Below are 27,833 nucleotides of genomic sequence, written 5' to 3'. Positions count from 1 at the left end.
TCCAGCACACACCACTGATATATTTCCCCTTGTTATTTGAAATTAAATATGTGGTGAAATAATAATTAAAAAAAAAAAAAAGCCTCTATTGCTGCTTTTATTTTTGATTCATTATTCCCTGCCACTCCTGATTGTTGGAGGCTCACAAATAGAGCATTGACACACCAGCTTTTCATGAATGAAGTTCTGTGCAGCCTGCAGACAGGGATGCTGTTCCAAGGCAACACACAGAGGGCAGGGGAAGACCAGGGACTGCGAAGGAAAAGGGAGCTTAAAAAACAGGACAGCTTTGTTTGGCTTGACCAAAATAGAGAAGGTAGCAGGGTTACTTTTTCATTTCAGACTGGAAGGGAATTTACAAGAAAAAGACGAAAAACCTCTCTTCTGCTAAAGAGCCTAAACTCAGCTTCAGATACTCGTAGATTTTTTTTTTTTTTTTTTTCTGTGTGTGTGTGTGAAGGCTTTTTGGTTATTAATAGTTCTCCTGACTCACCAGAGCCGCAGGGCACCGCTAAGGTAACCTCTCCCCCGCCACAATAACTCTCACCAATGATCTGCAGTTCCTGGAGGGAAGGCGGAGCCCGGTGGCGGTGCCGGGGCCATAAATAAGAGGTTCCGATGTCAGGGCAAGGAGAAGTCCCTGACCACCAGCCAGCATCCCAGGGCTTTCCTCAGCCGCCCAAGCCTGCCGAAGCCCAGCCCGCCCGCGGGAGATTCCCGATTCCAGCCCTTCCCGGCTGCCTTCCAGCAGCACCATGAGTCCCGGGGCGGGCCGGGTGGTGCTGGCAGCGGTTCTGGTGCTGGTGCTGAGCCCCGGGGACAAGGGGCTGGCAGGGGCTTGCAGCTGTGCCCCTGCGCATCCCCAGCAGCTCCTCTGCGACGCGGCCATCGGTGAGTCCCAGGCAGTGGCCCGGGGGAGGGACAGAGGGGGGGCTACCAGGTGGGCAAGGATTTGCCATGGAAATGACTGCAGAGATGAAACAGAGGGCTAAAAGGGGACGGGGAAGAAGGGTGAGGGGGGGATAGCAGTAGTTCTGTTTCTTCTCGTCCCCCCCACGAGCGTTTTGTGGTTACCGATTGCTGGGGGATTTAATAGGAGCGGATCCTCTAGTGGGTGCCGGCTTGGAGTCAGGATACCTGAACTGCCCAGTGCCTGCTCTTCTCGGTATCTGGAATCCAATATTCCACCGAAATGTGCCTGCCCTGCCTGAGCCATGCAGTTAGAGATTTCTAATCGCATTTCAGAGAAGAAAAACCAAAAGAAAAAACTAAACCGAGATGTTAAGTCGCCAGCGATAACGCGCCGGAACACTTGATCTTTGTTCTGCCACACTCCTATTCCTTCAATTTGTTGTTGTGGTTTTTCTCTTCGTTTTCCAAAACTACTGGAGCAGGAAACTGGCCCTTTATTTTCGGCAGATAAGCCGGACCGGGCAGCTCCGTCCAAACCCAGCTTGCCAGGCTTTAGGATAACTCTGCTCCTGATATTCCATCAGCAGGAGGGTTGTCAAACAACTCACCGAAAGCAACCCAAGATCTGAAAATTAGTCTGCTAGGGATAAGAAAATGTGACATTTTGCAGTCTTTTGCTTTCATTAGCTCAGGCTGAGGCTGGTTGGCTTCCATCTAGTGTGAACAGTAAATGCAGAACATGAGTTTCTAAAGTGTCACAAAATTAGCATCTCTATGGGGCAGGCAATACCTTCTGCATACTGATTCATTGCTTTTGTGCCCTGACAGAAAATCTTTGTGGCCATGACAAACTCCAAGCTCTGTTTGTAGCCATCAGTTAAATTGGTTTTTAATCTGGTTGTGTTCAGCAATCCTTCTCATTCAGCTACCTACACCGGGCATTGCAAACTTGGGTGTTGTTTGAGGTGGGAAAGAAAATAGAAGTTGTGCTAGCAGGAGCTTAACTCCTGTGGGTGTTTCACTCTTAGTTTGCTGCGTTCCTCTGCACAAGCAAGTGGAAGTTTTTAAAGAGTCTGAATGTAGAGACTTTTCTCTAAATAAACAATTTCACAGTACAGTTGCAACTCAAAATTCCTCTTTATGGCCAACTTCCTTAGGGAAGCCATCCCGGGCATTCCTATTAGATACCTTGAGATTTATTCCAGCCTTAGACACATTTTACAAATATTAAATATATATGACTTGATTTGTACTTAAATCCTGAAGACTGTAAAATAAAATTACTTTATATTTAGACTTGATGCCGAGCTCTCGCCTATCTAAATATTCCTATTTAAGTAAATTCCATCCTTTTGCTAAGGAAAGTGAAGGATCAAGGATCCCTTTGTTTAATACATATAATTTATAATATATAGAAATGCTATTTTTAAAATGACTGAGAGATGGACCTAATTCCTTCATATAAATATGTGCATACTGGGTACACATAATCCTGCTCTGAGCATTTAGGGATGAATGATTTGATTTACTTTGGCCACAGTAGTATCTTGCAGAAGCAGTGCAAAAGTACTTGAGAGGACCTGGAGAAGAGCAGAGGGGCATCTGCAAGTGCAGGAGCAAACACCAGTGGCCAGCCCGGGGCAGAAAGCTCCAGCAGCTCTGGGCAGCTCTGTCCCCCCTTGGGGTGCAGCTCTGTCCTTGGAGTGCAGCTCTGTCCCCCCTTGGGGAGCAGCTCTGTCCCCCTTTGGGGTGCAGCTCTGTCCCCCTTTGGGGTGCAGCTCTGTCCCTTGGGGTGCAGCTCTGACCTTAGGGTGCAGCTCTGTCCCCCCTTGAGGGGCAGCTCTGTCCCTTGGGGTGCAGCTCTGTCCTTAGGGTGCAGCTCTGTCCCCCCTTGGGGTACAGCTCTGTCCCTTGGGGAGCAGCTCTGTCCCCCCTTGGGGTGCAGCTCTGTCCCTTGGGGTGCAGCTCTGTCCCCCCTTGGGGTGCAGCAGGCTCCACCTCTGCAGCTCAGCTTGGTTCTACCCCACAGCTGTGTCCTTTGGGCACCTGGTTCTTCAGAGGGGTTGGGAAACCCAGACAAACCTCAGACTTCCCCTGTTTAATATCACCATACTCAAAGATAATAATAATAATAAAAAGAAAAATTAAGATTGAAGACTAAATTGAAGATTTATAATTCAACATTTTTCGTACTTCCAAAACCCTGACAAACAAAGAGAGGGGCAGCTCCTCAGACACCAGAATTTATGGGGGTTGAATGCTTATCTAGCTATTTGGGGGCACTATTCAACTGTTTTCATGTAAGTTCCTGTATCTCTACACCCACAAACATGTTCAAGTATTTCCTTGCAGAACAAACCCTTAGCACATCATTAAAAAAGGAAACCATCTTATGCCTCTAAACTCCACAGCAAAGCAGAAAAAACTCAGTCATACTCACAGAGCACCAGATGTACTTCAGTTACTGCATTAGTTCTCAGTTTCCTGACATCTCTGTAACTTTTAAAATTTCCTTTTGGATCACTTGTGATTTGGGTGTTGTGAGAATGGGGGTGGAGGAGGAGGCTGCAGCAATAGACATGACTTGAGCCATTAACTGAATGAGTGAAGCCACTCAGAAACCTCAGCATTTATACCAGATACCCAAGGAAAAAAGCAAGCAGAGAAATTAATTCAGTTTGGGACAAGTTCTTTTCTCTTTCACTTTTGTTCCCATGATTAGTGCTGTGACACTTTGTCTTTTACTGTCAGGAGGCTTTTGTGGCTTTACTCTCTTTGTAAACATCCCCAGCTCCAGCCAGCCCAAGTACCTGGAGAGCAATAGTGGGGTTTCTGACAGAAAGAGAGCAGAAAGAAATTCGGGTCCTGGATAAACCAAGGAAGAAGGGAAGTGCCCTGCAGGTGCTCTGTGGTTGTACAGCACAGGAAGAGCAGGAACCAGGGGGGGTAAATCCTGACAGAGTGATGTGCCAGTCCTGCTGTCCTTGAGTTTGTTACCCCAAGGTAACAACCCCAAGGTTGTTACCACCCCCCCAGCCTTGAGAGGGTGGGATTTTGTAGCTATTTGAGCAGACTTCATTGACTTCCCAGTAGCTTAAAGTTTCACCTCAAAACCAGGTCTCTCCTCACTCCTTCAAGTGCCTAGCACCTCTCATCAAAAAAGGGAGATGCCTTCCCTTTGTGCTGAGGCCCTCCTAAAATCTGCTGAAAGCCCTGCAACCCCAGTGAGTGCCTACACTTCCAAGAGGATTTCCACAAGGAATGGGGCTGGGGGTTAATGATCAGGATCAGGCTTTGTCCTTACAGAAAGGAAAGAGGATGGGGATGTGCTAAAAGTTCAGGTTCAGTAAGCAGGCACCAGCGTTTTGAGCTGATGCAAGAGTATTCCTCTGATAATGGCTTTTTCTTTGGAAAAAACCCATGGATGCAGCTGAATTTATAGGATAGAATCATACAATCATTAAAGGTTGGAAAGGACCTCAAAGATCATCAACCCAACACCACCAGAACAACTGAACCAGCTCCTCAGGAGCTAAGCTCACACAATTTTTGGACACCTCCAGGGATGGTTACTCCACCACCTCCCTGAGCAGAGAGAATCCCAGGTGAGAGATGAGATTTCCCTTTTTGCCTCTGAATTCAGCCCTCCTGGACTCAGTTCTGAACCAAAGTTCACAGCAAAGGAGCCAATCTGGAGAGAGAAATGGTGGATGTGGAGAGGACAGATTCCTGTGCAAAATGTCACTTTTCATTCATGCTGTTTTTTCCCCCTGGGGTAAGGTTACTTTTGGGTTTTTTTGGCAAGCAGTAGGACAAACCAGTAAATATTTGGCATTTCTTAGCTATGCTACACCAGCACCCTACCTGTCCACTCAGATGTATTCTTTCTGATTTAAATTGCCCTACAGTTGTTGCTCCTTCTCAAACATAGATGATATTTTTACTGAAAATTGGGCACCACACTCCAAAAGAAATCACTACCAGATCCTGAGTACAAATATACATGTCACATAGCCTCAGAAACTAGTTCTGTGGCTTTGGAGAAGAGTGGCATGTACCAAAACACAATGGGAGCTTTATAGCTGGAACTTGGCAGCACTCTCAGCCTGTTAAAATCTCATAAGATCACTGAGATCAGGCATTGTAAAGATGTGCCAGATGATGTATTAAATTTTAATCACATTGAAAAGTAACAGTAAAATTTTTATTTAAGTACACCACAATTAAGTTTTCAAAGTCAGCTCCTCTGGGTTAAAAAGTACAAGATGCTATTTCTTTGTTACTGCTCCTCAGATTAAAACTTCCATGGCTTGGTGTCCCTTGATTTTGCCTCTCTGCAATATAATATCTAGTTTTGTACTGGAATGGATTCATTTGTACATTACAACTGTCTGATGGGGAAAACCAGCACTGAAAAGTGTGTTAGAAATGTAGACAGTGCTTTTTCCAAGGAGCAGTGAAATCATACTTTGTTTTCCTCTCACTCTGGTACAGGCACTCCCCAGGCTCTTGATCCCAGGGAGTGTTTGCTGTGACCACACTGACACCAATCACCCACTGTTCAGGTGGATGATGACCTCCAGCAGGGGTTTTGGCACAAAATGAAGCTGCTCTAATTAACCTTTGTGTGTTTGGGAGCACTTCTGTTCACACCAGCACCAAGCACCACATCACAGACCACTAAAGACAGGGATACAAGAAACCTTATAGAATCATAGAATGGGCTGGGTTGGAAGGGACCTCAGAGCTCATCAAGTCCAACCCTTGCTCCACTCCCCCCGTGGTTCCCAGCCCATGGCACTGAGTGCCACATCCAGGCTCTTTGGAAATATCTCCAGGGATGGAGAATCCACCCCTTCCCTGGGCAGCCCATTCCAATGGCTGAGCACCCTCTCCAGAAAGAAATTCTTTCTAATGTCCAACCTAAACCTCCCCTGGCACAACTTGAGACCTCTTGTGCCCTCTTGTCTTGCTGAGAGTTGCCTGGGAAAAGAGCCCAACCCCCCCCTGGCTCCAACCTCCTTTCAGGGAGTTGGAGAGAGTGATGAGGTCTCCCCTGAGCCTCCTCTTCTCCAGCCTCAACACCCCCAGCTCCCTCAGCCCTTCCTCACAGGAATTCTGCTGGATCCCTTCCCAGCCTCCTTGCTCTTCTCTGGACCTGCTCCAGCACCTCAATCTCCTTCCTGAGCTGAGGGGCCCAGAACTGGACACAGGACTCAAGCTGTGGCCTCCCCAGGGCTGAGCACAGGGGTCTCCTCTGAGGTTTTCAAGAGACCCCTAAAAAATCCCAACCCCTGAAGCTGTTGCTTGAAAAGGGTCAGGTGGCCCCACCAGATCCAGCTGTGGGCAGACCCATAGCAGGTCCCTGGCCATGCTTTCTGTCACCTCACTGCCAGCCATGGGCTCACCTCCTGGAGCTGCCTGCAGCCTTTTAGACTTCTTCATAGCAGGGAAAGGTTGTAGCCCTTGGCTAGTGACCTGCAGTGATGGAGGGCAGATCTTACTGCTTCCTAGCTGTGTCCTTCCTCTAGAGTGGGAACTGCTTTCAGCTGAAAGAAGGGAGATTCAGGCTGGACATTAGGAAGAAATTCTTTAATCTGAGGGTGCTGAGCCCCTGTCCCAGGTTGCCCAGGGAAGCTGTGGCTGCCCCATCCCTGGCAGTGTTCCAGGCCAGGTTGGATGGGGCTTGGAGCACCCTGGGCTGTGGGAGGTGTCCCTGACCATGCAGGGGTTGGGAATGGATGAGCTTTAAGGTCCCTTCCAACCCAAACCAGGCTGGGATTCTGTGAAATCAGTGACATTAACACACAGGTATATTTCTAGAGTAACTGGAAAGGATTCTGCAGATAAAGTTTCTCAGGGGTGCCACACAGAAAAAAAAAAAAAAAAAAAAAAGCTGAGTTTCTATTCCAACAATTGAGAATTCAATGTAGTGGACTTTTGCTACCCCCAAACACCAGTGAAAGCACAGCACCTGAGCACAGCTCTTGTAAGAATTGTTATAAAACACAGTTTGCAAGGTTCTTTTAGTGCCATTGAAAAGAGCACACTGCCAGAACAATATTTACAGAACCAATGAATCACCTAAAAACCAGGGAAGAATTATACTAATCTCTAAAGTGCTGTTAGTCAGATTTGGTAGGTTTAATGCAGAGGTGCTGAAAATGAGGTAATTCTCTTTAGCCTATCTCAGCAAGGAGCTGAGAAAATCTGAATTCCAGTCCTGGGCTCAAGAGTCCCAGGGGTGTACAGGAAAGAATGCTGGCACATAGTGCTCATTGATAGTCATACCCTCCCCACTGCCCACTCTTCATTATATGGCTAATATTAAATTCACCAACAAAAATTATTCAGAAATAGACATTTTACCCTTACCTCACATTTCAACAGACTCATAAATGATATAAATACCAAACCCAGCTTTCACCTCTGATGTCCTACCAAGGTCAGCTGTAGGAAAGGGGGTAGAGTTCCCCTGCAAGTATGAATTATATAGTGATTTTTCCTACTTGTCTGTTCTGCATACTTTTAAAGTACTTTTTATACTTGAGGAGGACTTTCAAACCAAATTTTAAAACCCCAGACAACAGGAATCCTAGGAAGTTTCCTAGTTTAAAGTAGCTACTGATGTGCTTAGAGTGAAGCTTTTAAAGAAAAAGTATCTGCAGCCCTGCAAAGGCCCATCATTAGTGTCTATGTATATATATCACTGGTTATAATTGCAGTATATATACATTTTTTGGCATTGTAGCCTGAAACTCCTAATTGTTTTCAGAAATCCAAAACCTTCCTGCCCTGACTGCAGAGATGCAGTGCTGTTTGAATACTTAGGACCTGTCTTTGCTGGCTGTTTCCTTCCCATATTCCTGTTCAGTGAATTGCTGGAGTGCTGACCTGGGAACAGCAGCTTGAGCCCTTCCATTTGTAGCTAACATTTACCCAAAATGTTAGTGAAACAGCTTCCTAGGATAAAGAATGAGTTTCCTGTTTGGGAGTAGGAAGTATTAAATTAATAACACAGAACTAACCCTGGATCCACTGGAGCTTTTAAGACAGAAGCAAACATTTTGAGAACTGACTCCAAATTTCCACGTTCAGTGAGTCCCCTAAGTTGCTTTTCAGTTGTGAAGATGTGACTTGAATCAATATCCTGCAAGTGCAAGGAATCATTTCCACCCTGCTGTAATCAGTGCTCTTCAGACCCCAGCCATGGATGCAAGAAAATGGGGCTCAGGCTGGAAAAACACAGTCACTGTGTCCCCTCCTTTGCCCCTTGGACTTTTTTCATGGCAGGGTTCCCAACAGCTTGAAAAGTTGTAGCTGTAAAACGAGGTGGCATCAGGAAACTGAACCCCAGGGCAGATTTTTTAGGAGCCAAATCCACTGAGCACACGACCCCTGTCCATGAGATCAGAGTTGACAACAGTAAAATAATTTAGCTTTAGGGCAAAAAAAAAAAAAAACAAAAAAAAAACCCAAACAAACCAGAGCTGAGTTTTGTGTAGTAAAATGCAACCTCAGGGGGTTGTGTGATTTAGAAGTAACTGAGTAACACTGACACGAATGCAGGGTAAGAAAATTCAGGAACTGTGTTACTTTTATTTCAAAGCATCCATTATTGTGCTAAGAAACTAAACCCCCACAACTTCAAAACCAGCACTCTACACACTGCACTGAAAACAAAAGTGCAAGCTGAGACTAAAAAAGATTAAAGAATTTAAAACACAGAACATGAAAGGCTGCCAAATTCTTAATCCTATTAATCTCCCAATTTAAATCCCTAACTTTTCTCATTAAAAAGTATCTCAGTAACGTGGGGTTTCTTCCGCCCAGAGGATGGGGCATGCAGCTATGAATGGAAATCTGCAATAACATTCTGGATGTTGTTCTACAGACTTTAGAGCATAAAGAGAGTGTTATTCTTCTGCTGAAATTAGGCAGATGTTGATTGCTAGTCAAATGATGTGGTATTTGAGGCTTGTGAAGCAGAGAGAAATGTTTCTGGTAACATGAGTAGCAGCTGTGAAAACAGTGCAGAAAAATCAAACTGACTTTGCCCAACATTAGGAAATCATGCTATTTTTTAGGTAGTATTTAAGTTAAAAGAACACCACGTATCTGTTAGAAAATGTCCTCACCTCTTCTATTTGAAAGTTTATGAAGACTGGATTTTACAGCCTGGCTCTCATAAACTGACTGTATTCTCCTAATTAAAAAACCCTAAAACTGCATAATCTTCTGGCTTGACAAGGAAGCCAAATCCAATCAACTCTTGCTTTCAACACAAGGAATTTTTCCATCCTGAGCCAAAAACACAGAGATTCACAAAATCCTGACCTACCTGAGAGTCCTAGTGAGCTCCCACATTTGGAAAACCTCAAATGGAGATGCATTTGGGATGCAGATTAGCACAAGTTAATGGAACACAAGAGTAACCAATTTCTGCAAAGCAGTTGCACTGAAAAAATAGCACAGTGCAAGTAAATATCCACAAAAAATGGTGGTAAAATAATCCTTGGTATCTGCTTTATCGACTTCAGAAGTGTTCATGGGTTTTTCAAGGAGTTTTTTGGAATGTGGGATGTTTTCCTGAATAAAAACACTATTAATAAAGATGAAATACTCTCATTTATCACCTAGAAAAGAAAGATGTTTTTCACTGGTGCCTTGTGTAACTGATCCATTAGCACAGGGGCCATATCAATAAGGTAGAGGGACCCATACTGATAAACACATTGAATCTTTTCAAATGCATTTGTCACCTTGCCCTTTAATGTGCAATATACACAGCTCTGTCCACCATCTCTTTCTCCCCATTTTCTGTTTTCCTTTGGGTTAGCAGAATGACCCAATGTTCACTTCCAACTACTCTTTCCCTTCAGAAACTTCTGGAGAGTTCTTTCAGCCCAAGTGAGAAAACTTAACTCTACAGAACAGATTTTTCAGGTACAGATATAACTCTTATCTCACCACACTCACCCTTCCCATGCATCTGGAAGGACCTCCAACACTGGACAATGCTTTTCCATATATCCTTCTCCATAAAATAAAGGGAAAAAAGCCTATTACTGCTCAGTTACATTCTTCAACAAGTTCTGTGCTTACAAATCCAATAAACCCATGACAAAGAGTCCACCAAGTTCCAGTATTTTTCCTTCATGTGATTTCAGAACATGTGGTTCAGTTAATTACTCAATTATTTTATAGTTGGCTGTGAGCATTTATTGATGAAATAGCAGAAAATGAAAATACAAAGCAGGGAAAATTACTAAGAAAAGAAAAAACAAATAAAATACAAGTAGGAAAAATTTACATCTGAAGAGCATAATCATCTTTTGAACTAAAGGTTCCTGGACTTTGGGTCTAAGAGTTGTGGAGGAAGAGTGAAGAGTAACAATGGAGACTTAGAGTTAAGAAAACCATTCTGGAACACAGAGGAAAAGATTTTTTCAGATTCCCTCAGAACTGAGCCAGTTTTGCTGCAGCTGTGTTCTGTTTGTATGGAGAACTGAACCAGTACAACAGCTTCAAAACATCTGACTTGGGTTACAGTTTGGAAATGAAACTGCTGTTTGCTGCTCTGTCTTGTTGAAAGATAAATTGATAGATGAGCTGTTTGCTAAACACATTTGTTCTTCTTCAGCTTTAAAGTTTAAAGATCATTCAACAGCATCTTGCATAGTGCTCAGAAGAAAAAAGAAAGTGCAGGGGGTTTAATGTTGGGTTTCTGCTCCCAAGAGAATTAGGATGATCTAACATCCCTGCAGCTAGCCTGAAGCCATCACCTCTTTCTCTCTGTTGAAGTCTGGAACAATTAAAAATTTGCATAATAATTCAGATATCAACAGCTGAAAAGAATGATTCCCATCTCCTTGACACTGTAAGGGTCAAAAGGACAACCTGTGTGGAACACCTGCACTGTATGGCTGTGACAACAAGAGTGATGCTCAAAGCACCTGACTGTCTGATTGCATCAGGATTGTCTGATCCAGCTTACCACCCAACTGGTTTTCTCACCAGTAACCTGGCAGCACTCCTGCCAGAACCTAGGAGACATCTTTGATACCAAAAGAACCATTTGGACAAAATATATTCAGTACCTGGACTCAGCTTCCAATCTGCACCCTCTCCCCCTCAAGATATAAACTCTCCTGTACAACAAAATAACTCCAAACTGAATTCAATGGAGTATTTGTGAATACTGTGGAAGTATTTTTCAGAGGTGCTGATGCTGATCAGGAAATTTTGATTAAAAAAAACAAAACAACAAAACCAGTGGTGGGTAAACCATTTGGACACCCACGGCTGAACTGGTGTCCAGCTGACTGGGACTGCTTGACATAGGAGGAATTATGGCCAGAGTAAACCATAGAAATGTATATTAAAAAAAAAAAAAAAAAAAAAAGGAAAGAATGAAACTGACATATTTCACATTAAAAGGACAGAACCTAAACCAAATGGATGCCAAATTATTTTTTTAAGAGGTTACAATTCAATACAAAAATGAATGGAAGGTGAAGCTCCTTCAGTGTTCCAGTAAATCCATTACAGATTTCTGAATGATCACAAATAAATCTGAGTCAATTTCCAAAGTGCAAGTTGCCTGAGAGTTGAACTCAGGTTACTTATCATAAATAAAGAAAAGGATTTACGTGTCTGTAAGTGGGACACCAAATAACTTGAAGCAATAAAAAGCAGAGTAGTGTTTGAAAACGTGGAGTAGAGACCTCTTTGTATGCAGTAGAGATCATCTCAACTCAGAACATGAGAAATGGAGTTATAGAACCAGCAGAGCTTTTTTTCTTTTGGATACACAAGAGAGAAAAACAAAATTTTAAGTGGGAACATGGTTTAAAAAATTGTGGCCTTTTTATGAAGCTACAGTTGGCAAACAGTTCAGCATGAAGAGAGGAACCAGTGTATTTGCTGTATTCTCCTAAAAATTATTTCTGAGTCTCTGAAACAATCTGCTTTAATAATATCAGAGTACATGTAAAGCTACATTAGGTATTTAAGCACTTGTTTTAAACCATTATTTTAATATCAATAATATTTGCCTTGATAAATTTCATCTCTTGGCAGCATCAGTGAGCTTCAACTAAAGTTGTGGAGCTCCTTTTGCATTGCTAATACTTCTTTCTTCTTTCCATCAGTATTTTGAGAAAGAAACTTTTCTATATATATATGAACATCTACTACATAAATATTTAGGCAAGTGAATTTGCTTTCTTCATTGGGGAAACTCAAAGCTGAACAATTGTAAATGTGGTGTGTAAGTCTGTTATATAACTGAGCAGTTTAGCATAATTTAGCATAATTTAACATTTTAGTTAAAAATATGGCAGAGCTGCATAGGGAAAGGGGTAATGCTGTGCAGATGGGAGAGTTCCTCTGAAGTAAGGACTAAAACTTCTGTTGTAGGACAATGTCTTGTCCATTTGGGAGGTCTTGTAAGCTATGTAAATGAGCAGCCAGTGCACACTCTTATTTAGAATTCTTTCCAAGAAATCTATTCTATCTTTTATGTCTATTTAGTGGGCTCATTGATTTTTGTCTCTTGCACCAAACCCTATGCTGATTCCTCTTCCTTTCTGAGGCTCAGATTATTCTCCTCACCTGCTGAGGCTTTTCCCTCTCTGCAAGAAAAGTGAAGCATTTCACCTCGAGTCCTGTGTCCAGTTCTGGGCCCCTCAGCTCAGGAAGGAGATTGAGGTGCTGGAGCAGGTCCAGAGAAGAGCAAGGAGGCTGTGAAGGGATCCAGCACAAGTCCTGTGAGGAAGGGCTGAGGGAGCTGGGGGTGTTGAGGCTGGAGAAGAGGAGGCTCAGGGGAGACCTCATCACTCTCTCCAACTCCCTGAAAGGAGGTTGGAGCCAGGGGGGGGTTGGGCTCTTTTCCCAGGCAACTCTCAGCAAGACAAGAGGGCACAAGAGGTCTCAAGTTGTGCCAGGGGAGGTTTAGGTTGGACATTAGAAAGAATTTCTTTCTGGAGAGGGTGCTCAGCCATTGGAATGGGCTGCCCAGGGAAGGGGTGGATTCTCCATCCCTGGAGATATTTCAAAAGAGCCTGGATGTGGCACTCAGTGCCATGGGCTGGGAACCACGGGGGGAGTGGAGCAAGGGTTGGACTTGATGAGCTCTGAGGTCCCTTCCAACCCAGCCAGTTCTAGGATTCTATATCCAGCATGTAGTTCCCAGTCTAAAGAATTTGTGGTCACATCTCTGTACTCACTGAATCCAAGTATTCAAAACTGTGTTCCTGACAGCTTTGATAGCATTACCTGGCAGTGTTCTTCAAGAATTTGTAAGATTAAACCATAATATGCTGGGTGCAGTCTCTATAGCACCTAGAGACAAAAAAAGGTGAAGAAAAGAGTGTGTCTACCCTTTATCTCTGGGGTCTACCCCTTCAGCTTGGACTGGTATTATTTCACCATCACTTGAGTTGAACATGGCAGATGAGGCCAGTTCCTACAGATTTTAGTCAGTTGGATTTCAAATTTCAATCACATTTCAATTCTTGGCCAGTCCCAGATAGATCCTTGCTGCACCTGGAAGCAACTGTGCCCTGCAGGGGTGTGCTCTGGGAAGATTGCTCTGAGCACAGGAATTCCACCTGGAGCAGCTTCTGGTTGTAAGGAGTGAGTTACAGTCCCTCCTGTGATTCCTCCCCAGTCTCATACTGACTCTGCTGAATAAACTCACCCCCAAAACTGAAGAACTGCTGAAAACCTGATCACCAGACCTGCTCCCCTTCTTCTCTAACACAATACAAACTATTTTAACACTTGTGTACTGCAACCTTGTCCTAAAAGATCCACAACAAAGAGATGGTGACAGAGTGCTAACAAACCCCTTTCTTTCTTAATCCTACAGGTAAATATTCTGAAAATAATCCCCTATCCTGTGGCTGCAAGTGTTTAACAGGCAGCTTGTGGCTTAGTTGTGTTCTGTGACACATTTATCCCAATACTCAAAGTAGTTTATCCAATAATGATATGAAAATCATCCCTGATTAGTTAAATGTGTAAGCTCTGGAGGTTTCTCTCTGATAACACAAAACAATTAAAGGCATAAAGATTTAAGAAAGCCTTTTACAGTTCATTTAAATGAGGAGTTTGTTTTCTTAAAACCAGACAGGCCTATCTTTACCAGATGGTATGGAAAAAAAAAACCCACCACCAGGTAAAATTTGAAACACTCAACTGAGTAGGAAGGCAACCCCCATTGCATGGTGGGGGTTTCAAAAAAGCACATAAATACAAAAGAGTATAAATATAATCTTACAAATGATTCACAAGAAGCCCTCTAATCAGAATGAAGAATGGAGAGCTCAGAATGGAGGAACAAGTGTATAACTGGAGGAAATGCCCAGCACCAGAGGAGCAGGAAAAACCATTTCCCAGACACCCTACATGGCCCCTGAGGCCCAGAGTCACTTCAGTTGTTTCCCACTACAACATGGAATTATTTTAGATGATTAGACCTAAAAACTTCACCTTTCCAGCTTCAAACAAGCAACTTGGACTCCATTCTACAGAATGTTCTGTTGAAAAGTGCTTCCAGGGAGCAGCCTGATGCAAGAGGCACTAAAAGCCATTGTCATATTCCAGCCCTGGTTTTTAGCCTGTGATCAGAACAACAGAACAAGGACAGAGGCAGCTGAAAAAAAATGACTGCAATTTCTGCAGCAGTGGATATATAAAATTCTTTGGATATATAAATTCTTTTTGGATATATAAATTCTTTCATTTGGATATATAAATGAATATATATATTCTTTGGATATATAAAATTCTGCTGGATCTCACAAAAGCCTTTGCAACGAGGCAAAATCCAGAAGAACAAACCTCTTTCATCAATCTCTTTTGAGAAGAGTCTATAAAGACTTGTGTTTAAAAAAAAACACAAACAACCAAAACAAAAAACCCCCAAATAAACCCAAATCCTGCTCCCCCAAGCAAGGCTTTTAGACAAGAACAACTTTTAAATTGAAACATTAAGTTTTGAACAAGCTCCAGGTCTCTGTGGAGAGCAAATCCTCCAAGGTTTTGGATACGTTTATGTAGGAAGTTTCAGCCACTGCACCCCAAAGAGGTGTAAAATTATAAGTAAAATTATAAATAAACATATAGTAGAAAGGTGAGGAGAAAGCTGCATATCATGTATGTCAATGTTTTCATTTTGGACATTATTATATATATATAAAAGGTTATTTGAATATAGGAACATTCAGAATTATGTACACACATATTCTGTGGCCCTCGTTCTGCTTTATTTCATACTGCATTATGCTGACTGATGCAGAATTTCAGAAAACCACCTTTGTTTTCTAGTTTTGCACATTTGGGTGATTTCTTCTGTTCCTACAAAGATTTGCAATGCCTTCCTCAGCTCCCAACAGAACAATAAAACACTTTGATTGAGATCCCTCTCCTTGTGCCTTTTTCCCTGCTAGACAAAAGTGTGACTGAAGTGACCAGCATTGGAGAGAAAGGTAGAAAGAAATGCTCAAAAATCACTCATTGTACTCTAGGTAATTAAGTGAAAGGGCTAAACTTAGGCAATCAAAGACCAGAACCAAAAAAGCTCCACAAGCCATTGTCACAACCTTTTACTTACACCTTGCTTTTCCTGTCAACACAGATTTTAATTCTCATTTCAAGGCTTTTGTGGAAAAGCTGACTCTGATTATAAACTCCTGTGATATGAAAGAAACTTCCCTGTTCTCTGGAGAGTAAGACTGCTTAAAAATGATGCTTAAATTTCCATTCCAATAGCTGTGCCACAGCCTGTAACTTGGTCTGAAGTGAACTGGAGGCTACAACTGCAACACAGGCTCTTCCCCAAGCTGCCTCTTGGAAGGAGATTGCTGCTCCTACTTCTGATCCCACATCTGGAAGGGGGGGATGTAGTTAAGTGGACAAGACAGGACCCACTGCTTTGGTTTCCTTAGGGAGGGTGGACCTGCCCCAAGCAGCAAGAACACTCAGCAGAAAGGATGGGGAAGAAATAAGAGTTTTTCTTGCAGCTTAGGTGGCTGCCTGGTTGTGGTGCAGTGCCAGTGATGTAGGGTTTTAGCCCTTATTTTTACAAAAAGCAGTTAAAGCATCCCAGTCTGGACAACCTTGTCCTGCTATTCACTGCCCCACATGGTGTGGAAGGACTGGAGTTCATTCATGAGGGAGTTCTGCATTAAGCTGCAGCTCCCTAACCAAATAATATCCTAATTTATGAATTACAGGTATTAAACCAGTTATCACTGATCCAGTGAAAACTCCAGTGCAGCTAATATTCCAAACTGGATGCATCCATCACAATAATCTGTAAGTCTCTCTTAATTCTGGAGATGGTGAAATATTTTGCTTCCAATGGGAATCAGGCAAGGAGTAATAAAACTGATCATTTTTGCTGAGTGAAGTTTCCTGTCTTCAAACAATAGTACTATGACCAATAGGTTAAGGAAAAAGGCTAAATAGTATAACCCTAAAATTTGTAGTTTTATTGTATTATTACAATAATGCTCTGTGAAGTACATTATTTATTAATACTAACTTGCAAAGATAAGAGAGATTCTTCACTGACTGCTTTCCCTTCATTAATGTAACTCAAATTCTAAAAAAACAATAGCTAGGCAACTTAGGAACTGCAGTGGACTAAGGGTGAGGATTTCTGTTATTCTGATTCTATAACCAGTTCACCACTCCATTCTGTGGGTCTCCTCTTTGATAAAAAAATACTTCATTGCCTGTGTCACTGCAGTGTGGTAAAATTAATGTCATGGCAGTAAATTTCCTGTAAAAAAAGTCTCTAGCATAAGTAGATCCTCATTATCATATAAAAATCTCTAGTATGCAAGGTGAGGGTACAGTTTATTTACAGAAAAAGAATTAGCACAGCTGATTTCAAAGAGAAACCAGACAGGTCTGGGCAAGATGTTGTTAGTGCCTAATTTTCTACCCTTATTGTATATAAACACTTCTGTGTTGTATAAGAGCCACCCTGACTGTATAAACACAAATATAGCTGCTCACACCCTGAATAAATTCTGCCCTTTACCCAGTTCCAAGTTATCTTTTGTTGATGCAGAAATTCTTGGGAGAGATTGACTATTAATCAGGAAGGTAGGAATAAAAATAGCCCTAAAGCATTTCTAATAATGAGTGTCCAATAGCCAGGCTGATTTACTAACCAGGTCTGGTCCTGCTCTGACCACAACCCCAGCCAGCAGCTCCTGGCATGATTCCTGTGCCCAGGCTACCCCTGACCCCCAGGATCCTAGCACAGCAGCTTCACAGCACCACACAATGTCCTGACACTGGAAAGGACCTCTGGAAATCATCCAACCAAACCTCCAGAGCAGGCTTATCCAGCAGGCTGCATGGGATGGCATCCAGGTGGGTTTGGAATGTCACCAGGGATGGAGACTCCACCACCTCTCTGGGCAGCCTGGGCCAGAGCTCTGCTACTCCTACAGTGAAGAAATTCTTCCTCATAGAATCCCAGCCTGGTTTGGGTTGGAAGGGACCTTAAAGCTCATCCATTCCCAACCCCTGCATGTGCAGGGACACATCCCAGAGCCCAGGGTGCTCCAAGCCCATCCAACCTGGGCTGAGACACTGCCAGGGATGGGGCAGCCACAGCTTCCTTGGGCAACCTGGGACAGGGGCTCAGCACCCTCAAATTAAAGAATTTCTTCCTAAAGCCTAACCTAAATCTCCCCTCTTCAAGTTTTAACCCATTTCCCCTTGTCCTCTCACTACACACTTGTGTAAAAAGCCCAGCCCCAGCTTTCTTGTAGCCCCTTCAGATACTGGAAGGTTGCTCTGAGGTTGCCATAAGGTCGTGTTTAGGTTGAACCTCCTGTGTTCCAGTTTGTGACCTTCCTTCCAGCTCAGTCACCTGAGACAACCTACATTTTATCACAGTGCCATGAATTATGGGACAGTGGTCCCAAGAAAATGCCACATCCTCCTACTTAAGTATTAGAATGAATTTCTTTTGTGGAACAGGAGATATTTTTAATGCAGAACGAATTGGAAGCAGACTGAATTCCTGGCCTCAGAATCTGAAGGCAATGCATATGTATTTCATCCATGCAAATTCCTCATAAGGAACCAATAACTGCCTGACAGATAAAATGACATTATTACCCTAAACAAGCTGAGGCTGTTCTCAGCCAAAGAGAGGAGAAGCCAAGCCAGCCATGGTATACTTAAAACCATGTCTTGAAAAGAAGTGCAGACGAGGAGGAATCCTAAGCTATCCCCTCCCTCTGAACCACGAGTGAGGAGAGGGAGATGGGCAGCCCAGGAATGCTCCACCAGGAAGTGCTTGTGGTTAAAAACAGAAGCAACCACATGAATAAGAGGTTTCAGGAGACAGCTTGACGACACTGAGTGAAAAAAAAAATATTAAAGCACAGAAAAAAAAGAGAATTTAGAAGGATTAAGAGGCCCATAAGATCTGTGAGCATTTGAATCTTGTTTCAGGAGAAAAGTAAAACCCAAATGACTAAAGGTTTAGACATGCTGTGACAATTAACCTGTCTTGTTGTTCAAAAGAAAAATCATAATTTTGTCTTCCTCTGCCATCTGGAAGCTTTCTTTTAAACAAACATATGTATGAAATACACACAATGTAAAAATAGGCACCATTTTCTTCTACACACCCAGAAAAAGATCTCTGAATGAGAAAGCACTGATTTCAGCCTCACATAACTCCATGGAGACCCTCTGAGTGGTCATCTGGCATGTTCCTCTCAGAGGCCAACAAGCAGAATTCATTAAAAATATCAAAATGAGTAATGTTTCAATGTTGTACATAAGAGGGAAAGCTGCTTTAACCATCCTACCAATGTTTGTACTGAAAAGGCAGGAAAAGATTTCCTGTGTAAACAGCATGTCATGGAATGAGATCAAAGCCCTGGAGAAATCCTGTTAATTTGTGGGGACATAGCACATGTGCAGATGATTAAAGAGATGCTGCCACTTACCATTAGAACTGAGGAATTTGCTGTTCATACTTGAAAGAACTCTTCCAGTCCAACCCATACATTTAAAAAGGTCCTTTAAAGAGTTTAAAAGGCTTGGGAGGAGGCAGCACCATGCCAAAAGCTTGAGGACTCAGGTTTTGAAGCTGTAGGAGTCTATGTTGTGCTGATTATTACATCTAGTTTGCTCTGCTAGTCAGTGAGGAAATGAGAATTGCCCACTATTAGATTAGACTGACCTCTTTTTGGCTGTAAGGAAAACAGCAATCTGGATTTCTTCCTCCTTTCCTTTAGATATGATGTTTAGAGGCCAACCTACCAATGAGATGCTTTTTGGGGAAAAGCATGAGTTTGAGGTTGAAAAAAATTTCCTCTGCATCAGCTTGAGTTGGTTGGGGTTTTTTTTCAGTGAAGTGGAAGCATGGGATTTACTGTAAGAGTTGTCAGACACTGGAACAGGGGCTGAGGAAGGCTGCAGAATCTGCATCCCTGGCTAGCAGAAAGTCAACCAAATCCCCAGAGCTGGAGGGCTGGACACAGCCCTCAGTGTACTAAAAAAGCTGAGCAAGGGGTTGGACAAGAGCTCTGAAGGCTTTTCACTTATTCTGTGAAACACCCTGCCCATTTCATACTCATTTTGATAGAATGGTTCCTTTCACCCTGAAAAATAAAAACAAAATTAAAAAGAAGGTGCTTGAGAGTTGCCCTTGTGCTGAAGAGTGTGTTCTGGTCGCTGCCTCAAGCAATACCTGGGGCAGACAGAGCAAATCCAACTATTCCCACCCAAAAATGCAGATGGTCCTGGCACAGTTCCATCTCTGCCCAAGTGCACACTGGCCTTGGGGTGGGTGTGGGGTTTGGGTGGCCCTGGTCCAGCCTTTGCCACTCTTCCCTCTATGCAGATACAGACTGTGGGTTCTACAAGGACACCTGCAGAGGGGCTGCAAGAGTGGTCATCCAGAACTGAGCAAAACCAGGACTTCAAATACTTTTTTTGGGGTAGAAGTCCCCAGAGGGATTATGGACATATAGAATATCCCCCAAATCCTATTATTCTCTGTGCCTAATGGTCCTGGTTTCTTTTAAACAGTATATACAAGATGCCTCAGAGAGGAAAGCAAATAATTTCTTCTTTCAAAAAAATTCCTTGGTTAAAACCTAATAAAATTAGGTTTATTTCCTAATATTAGGAAATAAAATGTGTCAAATGAGGGAATAATTTCTTTCCACAGGTTAACATAAGCAACGACATATTAAGAAAAATGCTGGAAGCTGTAGTCTCAGGACAGTGAATCAAAGACTGTTCTTGTCTTCTGATTTCATACATAAAATTGCAGCTTTTATCTCTCCTGGCAGTCTTTCAGAGTGTAAATATCAAGTTTATTAAACTGATCAACAATTCCTGTTTCATGTACAGAGTGTCCTCTTCCTTTGCCTCCTAGTTATAATGGTGGATGGTTTCTAAAATGTTATGGGATTCAAGTCATCCGAAGACTTTGATGGGCAGTTTTTGACAAAACTGAGTGGTACCCAACTCCCAGGTTCCTGAAAACTCAGATTTCTATCACAGGCAACCCACTTCTTTTTATTTTCAACTCAATTTAGTGTTCTTACACCAACGAGTCTTAAAATTTACTTCTAGCTAAGTGTAAACCCAATGCCAAAATCTATCAATATGATTTTCACTGTTGCTTGTAAAATTAGGCATTATGCTTATTTGCCTTTAAATCCTTTTCTCTGTTACAGTGATCAGAGCAAAAATATCCAGTGAAAAGGTGGTTCCTGCCAGTGATGATCCTCTTGATACCCACAAAATGATCCGGTATGAAATCAAACAAATAAAGGTACATGGAATCACTTAGCTACTTTGAAGTTCAATGCTGATAACATATGTGTAATAATTTCAGTTTAGCCAGAAGTGCTCTAAGCTAATACAAGTCCCAGTTAGACCTGGGTGAATTACACAGAACAAAGCAAAGCAAGGATTTAAAAAAAAAAAAAAAAGCTGTTCTGACCTTCACTGACCTTCACGACCTACTTGTTAAACTATACTGCAATGAAATTATGAAAATCATTGTTATGCACAACTGCTTTATGAAGAATTTATGCTCCTTCAGCCTAGGAATGGTGTTTAATTTGCTGCTTCTGGTCTAGACTCGATCATCTCTGTTGCATTATGATTTTGCAGCTCTTCAGAAGTTTAAAGCAAACATTGCAAACACAGGAAAGGAGCCCCAGCTGAAACAGCAAGGACCTTGATTCATAAGCAAACAGGGTATTTGCAGTAAGAGGAGTCCTTTCCTGATATCCATATAAACAAAACTCCATTTGTATCAATGCTGCTAGGAAAGCAAACACAAAGTTGGAGCACTCAAAGCTCCACTCAGAATCTCAGAGGATTTTTCCTTTATTTGCTCAGCTCCAATAAGGAGATGTATCCATTCATGTACTTTATAAGAGGAGATATCTTGATCCCTTTCAAGTCACCATCAAAACACCACTGATGTAAATAAGATTGGGATCTCCCTGTTTCTAAAATACACAACAAATGGTTGATGTCTTTCAGTTGGAATTTATCAATTGATGGTCTCTTTTGCTCATTTATTTTAAGTTTTGTTAGCTCCCACTTTTCACAGAATATTATTTTGTGGTCCCTGTATAGACTGGCATTAGCACATTTACTAGGAGCACTTCAGGAGATCACTGTGAACAGCTTTCAAAAAAATTCCAGTCCTTCAGCTTGCCTTGGTAGATAATCTCACAGGACTTTTACAAAGAAAAATAAGAATCCCTCAAAATATTCACAGGGGTGATTATCACACAAGTTAAGGTTTTATAGCAATTTCAACAAGCCCAGTTTTTTTCACCTCGTTCAAACAAACACCAAAACTCTTCACCATCTGCCACTTTCTGTCTTTTTGAACTGTTAAGGATGTTTTCAAACGTTTCTTTATAGAAATAAGTAGATAAATACCAGACCAGTTCTCCTTCCTCCCACTAGTGCTTCAATTTTCTGTTGCTGCCCTGAAACACCTGAGTAACCTCACACTTCAGAAGGCAAGTCAGCAAGGAAGGGCATTCCAGAAAGATTTTTTTCCTAATAAATGATGCTCTACATCAGTTACAGACAAGTTTAGACAACAGGCAAATGGGTCTTAATGATCCCCCCCTCCCAATTCTTTCTGCTGGCTTGAAGAGGGTTAAGAGGAGGTAGGAGCTGAGGCTCCCAGGCTGGCACAGAGGCTGCTCAGCTGTGCTGGGGCCCAGCTCCAACAAACCCAATGAAAGGATTTTTGTTTGAAACCTCTGCAACCCAGAGTGGGAGAGCAAACAGCAGCTTCTGGAAACTGCAGAGCTCTCGTGGGATGGGTCGTGAAGCAAATCCAGAAAGCAACTTTGCCTCAGCCTGGTAAATCAGACAGGAGCTGGCAAAGAGTGATGTAACCTCCTGTAGTCTGAGCAGATAGTTTTGAGGTGGCAGACAAATTAAAGAGGACTGAAAAAATTTTTATTTATATATTTTTTAAATATATAAATTTTAAAATTTATATATTTTTATACTGAAAAAATATTGAGAAATACTTCTAAATTAACAGAAGTTTAATAGGGAAGTGCTGTGGATAAGACTGTAAAGTCATCAAGTCACATAAATTGAGTTTTAAATTGCTCCTGCTTTTAAACAGTGTAAAGCCAACAACTGGAATAGTGTAATTTTGCATACAATCAGCCAGATCTGGCTCCTCAAAGACTGACAAAGACCATCACAGAAACAGCCTGTCAGAGATATTCACTCCCAGCTTCATGGACCTGTGGCCTCATTTGTCTGTCTGTTTCCTCAACAACCAAGAACTATGTTGATCAGAGCAGTAACTTGACCAACACTGCTTCTTCCCCTTTCTCTCAGCTGATAGTTTAAAAGAATCTAAACCCAAAGCATGTATCAAATGGTAAAATAGTCTCCAGGCTTGCCAGGGATATGCTAAAAACTCACTTTATAGCCCATGGAAATTAAGAACAGACTCCCTAATCATCTCATTCGAGCTCCAAGACTTATCTAGCTAAAATATTCTCATCAACCCAGGGTTAGTTTGGGTGAATATTTTCAAAGCCACATTTGCACTCCCCTCAGCAATTCTCCCCTGTAGCAAGAGAAGCACAGAACCTCTAATGGTTACGTTTTACTGCCCCTGGGAAGCCAGCCAAGTGCCCCAGAGCTTCTCTTATACATTAATCTCTGACATTATAACATCAAATTAACAAGATATTATAACATAATTAGTGCCCCTGGTTTATGCTACTCCTGTTCCAAAAACTAGATTTGTTGTTTGAAAACCAGTGCAGTAGGTTTAGCATTAGAACACTGGTATTTTTAGACAGAAACGTTGTATATTATTTTTTAATTCATTTTCAGAAATGAAGAAAAGAATAATGATGGGCTTTATTCATCTTTCATACATTAAGAAGCCATACGTTTTTTAAATTGTGACATTTACAGTGTGATACCCAAGGGATAAGAAAATCCATTATTTTTATGCAATTGAGTATTTGTCTTCATAACACTACTGCTATCAGCTTGGCCACCATACTTATTCTGAAGAGCCACCCAAATATAGAAAAAGTGCCATTTTGTGACACTGTCCTACACCATCAGGGTATCAACATCAGCCCAAGATGTTGCTGTTATATGTGAAACCCAAACATTCTACCAAATAAAACCAATTTAAGCCAAACTGCCAAGTATTTCCCATGCAATACATGGGAACACAACACCACCACCATTTCCAGCACAACTGGTTTTAAAGCTAAACATCAGTCACCATGAGAAGCTGAGAAAATAAGCCATGGGGTAGCTGAATTCAGAGTTTTAGAGAGTGAGGAAGAAAGAAGAATGTATTTAACAGGAATGTGCCCAAGACACACCAAGTATTCCAGGTAGTCTTAAAAGAAAATATTCTAAAATGTTATAGCAACAGGTCCTGGTTACCCACCTCAGCAGCACAGGGACTGTGGCAACAGAGCCTTTAGTACCAGGCTTTCTGTTCTCCCAAACCCTGCCCCTGTTTTCCTGACTCAACAAAGCCCTACCAGAACCCCAGATATAAATTTGGGGACCTGATCCAGCCATCTTACCCCTTAACAGAGGCAGAATTCACAGCATCAGCAGCTGAGATAATATGATTGAGACAATCAAATATAATTTACTGAATTAAACAGGGCATTAAAGTCTTAAGAAATGCTTTAATCAATATCCAGGTCAAAACCAGAGCTGGGCCAGAGATGTAAATTCAAAAAAACTTCAACCAACCTAAGAAGAAAACCCTCACAAAAACAAACAGCAAACTCATCTAAATATTGCCTAGATCTCCATTATACCTATTTTTCCTACAGTTAAATCAATTTGTGCTGCCTGCACATTGCCCCTACTGTTCATTTACACAGGAGTGAGAGACATACTAAAAGAAAAGTTGTTCCCTCCTCTACATTGCAGCCTAACCAAAGGTTTCTGAGTGTGGAGTCTCAGAGGAGACCTGGCCAGCCCACAGAGTCACTATGAAGGACAGATCTGTGCCTGGCACCCACACCCTCAATAATCCAGATTTGGAGGCAGCAGCAGCAGCTGTGGATTCAAGTTCCAAAGATGTCAGGGATGGAATGGCTCTGAGCAGGAGTAAGGAAAGCTGTGACTGAGGTGCTGGGGCAGGCAAGATGCTGCAGAGCACATGTGCAGCCTGTTCCTGCCTGGCCCCACCTACCAGATGTCTTCTGGCTAATAAAATGTGACACATCTGCATTTTGATATAGATTTTTCTATTATTTCTACCCCTGCTTTGTGCAAATTTCCCCCTCCCTGGAAGGGTTCAAGGCCAGGCTGGATGGGGCCTTGAGCAACTTGGGCTGGTGAGAGGGGTCCCTGCCTATGCAGGGGGGTTGGAGCTGGATGAGCTTTAACATCCCCTGAAACCCAAAGCATTCTGTGATTCTGTGATACTGGTTTGGGTTTTCATTTGGTGTGTCTGTTTTTCCTACTAAGTATTTCAAACTCACATCTGATATATTTGGACCAGAAGTTCCCTGACAACAGCTTTGGCTTTTTTTTTTTTTTAAAGTCAATAAATAAGCCTTGAGGGGAAAAAAAAAATAAAAATCAACGTATGACTGTGTAATTTTTTTGTACTATTTAAATCTCCTGAGGGAACTCAAGTAAGATGAAAACATTTTCCAGTGAGGCCAGCTGGAGAGGGGAGAGCCTGTCTTGGGGAGCTTTGAGCTGTCAGCACACAGCACCACGTCACTGAGCAGAGGCCCCAGGGGGACCAGGGCTTGGTGATGTCACCCCAGGTGATGACAAGCATCTTGAAGTTGATTTAGCATCTTATGCTTCCTTGGTTTGATCTGCTAAGGGCAGGATTTTCATAGCTGGAGATGCTGGCTAAGGAGCAGCCCATTTGAAGGCTTCCCAGGCTCTGGTTCTCCCCCCAGCCCAGCAATTCTGAGAGCTGGGTCCCAGCTGCCAGCAGTTATTTGAGAAGCTTGCACTGGGGAAAATTCTGGATGTGGAAAAGCAGCTTGCTTTAATGAAAATACAAGAGCAATGGTCAATCTCTTTGCATGTTTCATGTGAGTGACAAAGAGCAAATTTTCTGTATAAATAAGTTGATAAATTCATCTCTCAGTGATGAGGTGAAGGCTGTGTCTGCGTTACCCATAGATGGAAGGTAGTGGTAGAATATAACTCAAAGATCCACTAAAAGTACTGAAAAAACACATTTTAGAACCTATAATTTTTAAAAAATTAAAACCTAATTTCCTTCTAAAAATCACAGACATTTCATTTCATAGAGAAGGGGTCTAATTGTTGGTATTTCCTCATACAAATTCAGATTTCAGAGCCTTTTTAGAGATGGCCAATTTACTTCTTCCAGCTGTCATTTGCAACTGTTTTTTCATGATTGTTTTCCACTACTTACTTTCTGTTTCTGCTAATTTTCAGATGTTTAAAGGATTTGAAAAGCTGAAGGATGTCCAGTATGTCTACACCCCTTTTGATTCATCACTCTGTGGAGTGAAACTAGATGCTAACAACAAAAAGCAGTATCTTTTGACAGGTAAAATCTAACACTACTAATGTACCTATGAAACTAGAATTAAATGCTTAAAATTGACTTTGGAAAAATATGCCAATCCTTGTTAAAAAATATATATATTTAAGTACTAAATGATGCAAACACAAGGAGATGTACAAATTTGGTAAAGCTGTAATCAGACTGTGATCTTACATTTTCCATCCTTCATCTGAAGATCTTCAAGCAGTTTCAAAGGAAGTCAAAGCCAGTAGCTATGCAATTAGTTAGTATGTCACAACTCTTTAAACTCCAACAGTACTGATTTTCACAGGAATGCAAGTGTTTCATGAGACAGTTCATGTGTAGCTGTAAGCAGACTTGGGGTTCTAAGCAATTACAGATTTTTCTATAGAGTCCTGAAATCTAGTTTAAGCTGCTACTGCATTTGTATCCACCCTCTGCTGGCAGATTATCCACAGCTCTTGAAAAATACCATTCTTAAACCTGTAACATTCATCCAGCTTGCAATCAGCAGAATGGTTCTCCCTGTTACAATTCCATTCCTAGAAAAGAAGTGTGCCATGTGGCTAATTTGGGGCAGTGAGTTAAAAACTTGGAGGCATTTTTGCGATTTTGAAGCCAAAATTCCTTGCTTGATTTTTCTTCTTTTCCATGCTCTAGGGCAAATTTTGAGTGATGGCAAAGTCCTCATCCACTTATGCAACTACATTGAGCCATGGGATGATTTATCCTTGTCTCAAAAGAAGAGCCTCAATCAGAGATATCAGATGGGCTGTGGCTGCAAAGTAAGTCCAGAACCAAACGCACCAGCAGCTTCCACTGCTGGGAGCTGGGGTTTTATACACCTGCCATGTGCTGAACCAATCTGCTCCTTCCCCTTTAGATTACTACCTGCTACATGGTGCCCTGCTCCATCACTGCACCAAATGAATGCCTCTGGACAGACTGGCTGATAGAGAGGAAGCTGTATGGGCACCAAGCCAAGCACTATGCCTGCATCAAGAGAAGTGATGGCACCTGCAGCTGGTACCGAGGCGGTCCCCCCCCTGAGAAAGAATTTATTGATATCAGTGAACCTTAAACTGATGGCTCCTGAAAAAGCCTTGGAGTCCAATTCCATCCAACACTGCACGCTCACAGCTTTGAACTGTACACCCTCCAATGTAGCTCTTGCTTAGAAACAAAACCAAATTGTCCTTCCCAGCTGAAATCCCAGCCCGTGGAACCGGCGCTCACGCAAGATGAGGAACAAATCTCCTGGAGGTAGCTACTCTGTAAAGTGATGCTTTGCACAGGGAGGCTCAAGCTGAGAATGCTCCTCTGTGTCCTCCAAGGCAAAACAAAAGTTTCCTTTTTTCCAATATGAATGTACAAGAACAAAAGAATTGCCAGAATTTTGTCCCCTGCTTCTGTTAACCTACAGGTTAAGAGACCCCGTGGTTTATTCCAAATCTTTCTGATGAACTACGGAATGTTTTATAGAACTGGTTGTTGGGGTTTTTTTTCTGTATGAAAGTCTTCTGATACAAAAGAATTATTGTACAGTGTATATGTAAAGTATTATAACAATGTACTATAAAAAAAAAATTCAACCCCCCCTGTTTTTCCTAATCTCTTGAAGCACGCTGAACACTCCAGTGATTAAACAATCTCTGCTCCCTGTTCTAGATGTTAGTTATGTCACAGCTTTTGTTATCTACAGAGTTGTAACTTTTATTGACAACTAAGTTAAAAACCAGCCTTGATAATCCAAATCCTTTTACCCCATAGCTGAATATTCCTCTGGATGAGCTATACCCTGTTGAAGGAAAAGCCAGATGTTCTCACGCTTCAGTGTTTTATGGGA

At 42.1% G+C, this 27,833-nt stretch overlaps 2 protein-coding genes across 2 annotated transcripts in view; one reads left to right on the top strand and one right to left on the bottom strand.

The window, feature by feature from the left end:
• The window catches only part of SYN2 (synapsin II), a 176,402-nt gene that overhangs the window by 59,399 nt on the left and 89,170 nt on the right, over positions 1–27,833 (bottom strand). The window lies entirely within an intron of this gene.
• On the top strand, positions 636–27,654 carry TIMP4 (TIMP metallopeptidase inhibitor 4). Its single transcript, XM_071755422.1, has 5 exons — positions 636–891; positions 20,649–20,746; positions 25,894–26,008; positions 26,648–26,772; positions 26,871–27,654. The coding sequence occupies exons 1-5, from the start codon at positions 756–758 to the stop codon at positions 27,066–27,068; spliced, it is 672 nt and encodes a 223-aa protein (XP_071611523.1). The 5' UTR covers positions 636–755; the 3' UTR covers positions 27,069–27,654.

Source organism: Heliangelus exortis, chromosome 12 (assembly GCF_036169615.1).
Source record: "Heliangelus exortis chromosome 12, bHelExo1.hap1, whole genome shotgun sequence".
NCBI classification, from domain to species: domain Eukaryota; kingdom Metazoa; phylum Chordata; class Aves; order Apodiformes; family Trochilidae; genus Heliangelus; species Heliangelus exortis.
This window is presented reverse-complemented; position numbering and strand designations above follow the sequence as displayed.

Bases quoted from the DNA above. Each gene is read 5' to 3' on its own strand.
- TIMP4 (XM_071755422.1), top strand. From the start codon at position 756: ATGAGTCCCGGGGCGGGCCGGGTGGTGCTGGCAGCGGTTCTGGTGCTG. The intron at 892-20,648 runs GTGAGTCCCAGG...TCTCTGTTACAG, and splicing joins CCTCTGCGACGCGGCCATCG to TGATCAGAGCAAAAATATCC. The intron at 20,747-25,893 runs GTACATGGAATC...GCTAATTTTCAG, and splicing joins ATGAAATCAAACAAATAAAG to ATGTTTAAAGGATTTGAAAA.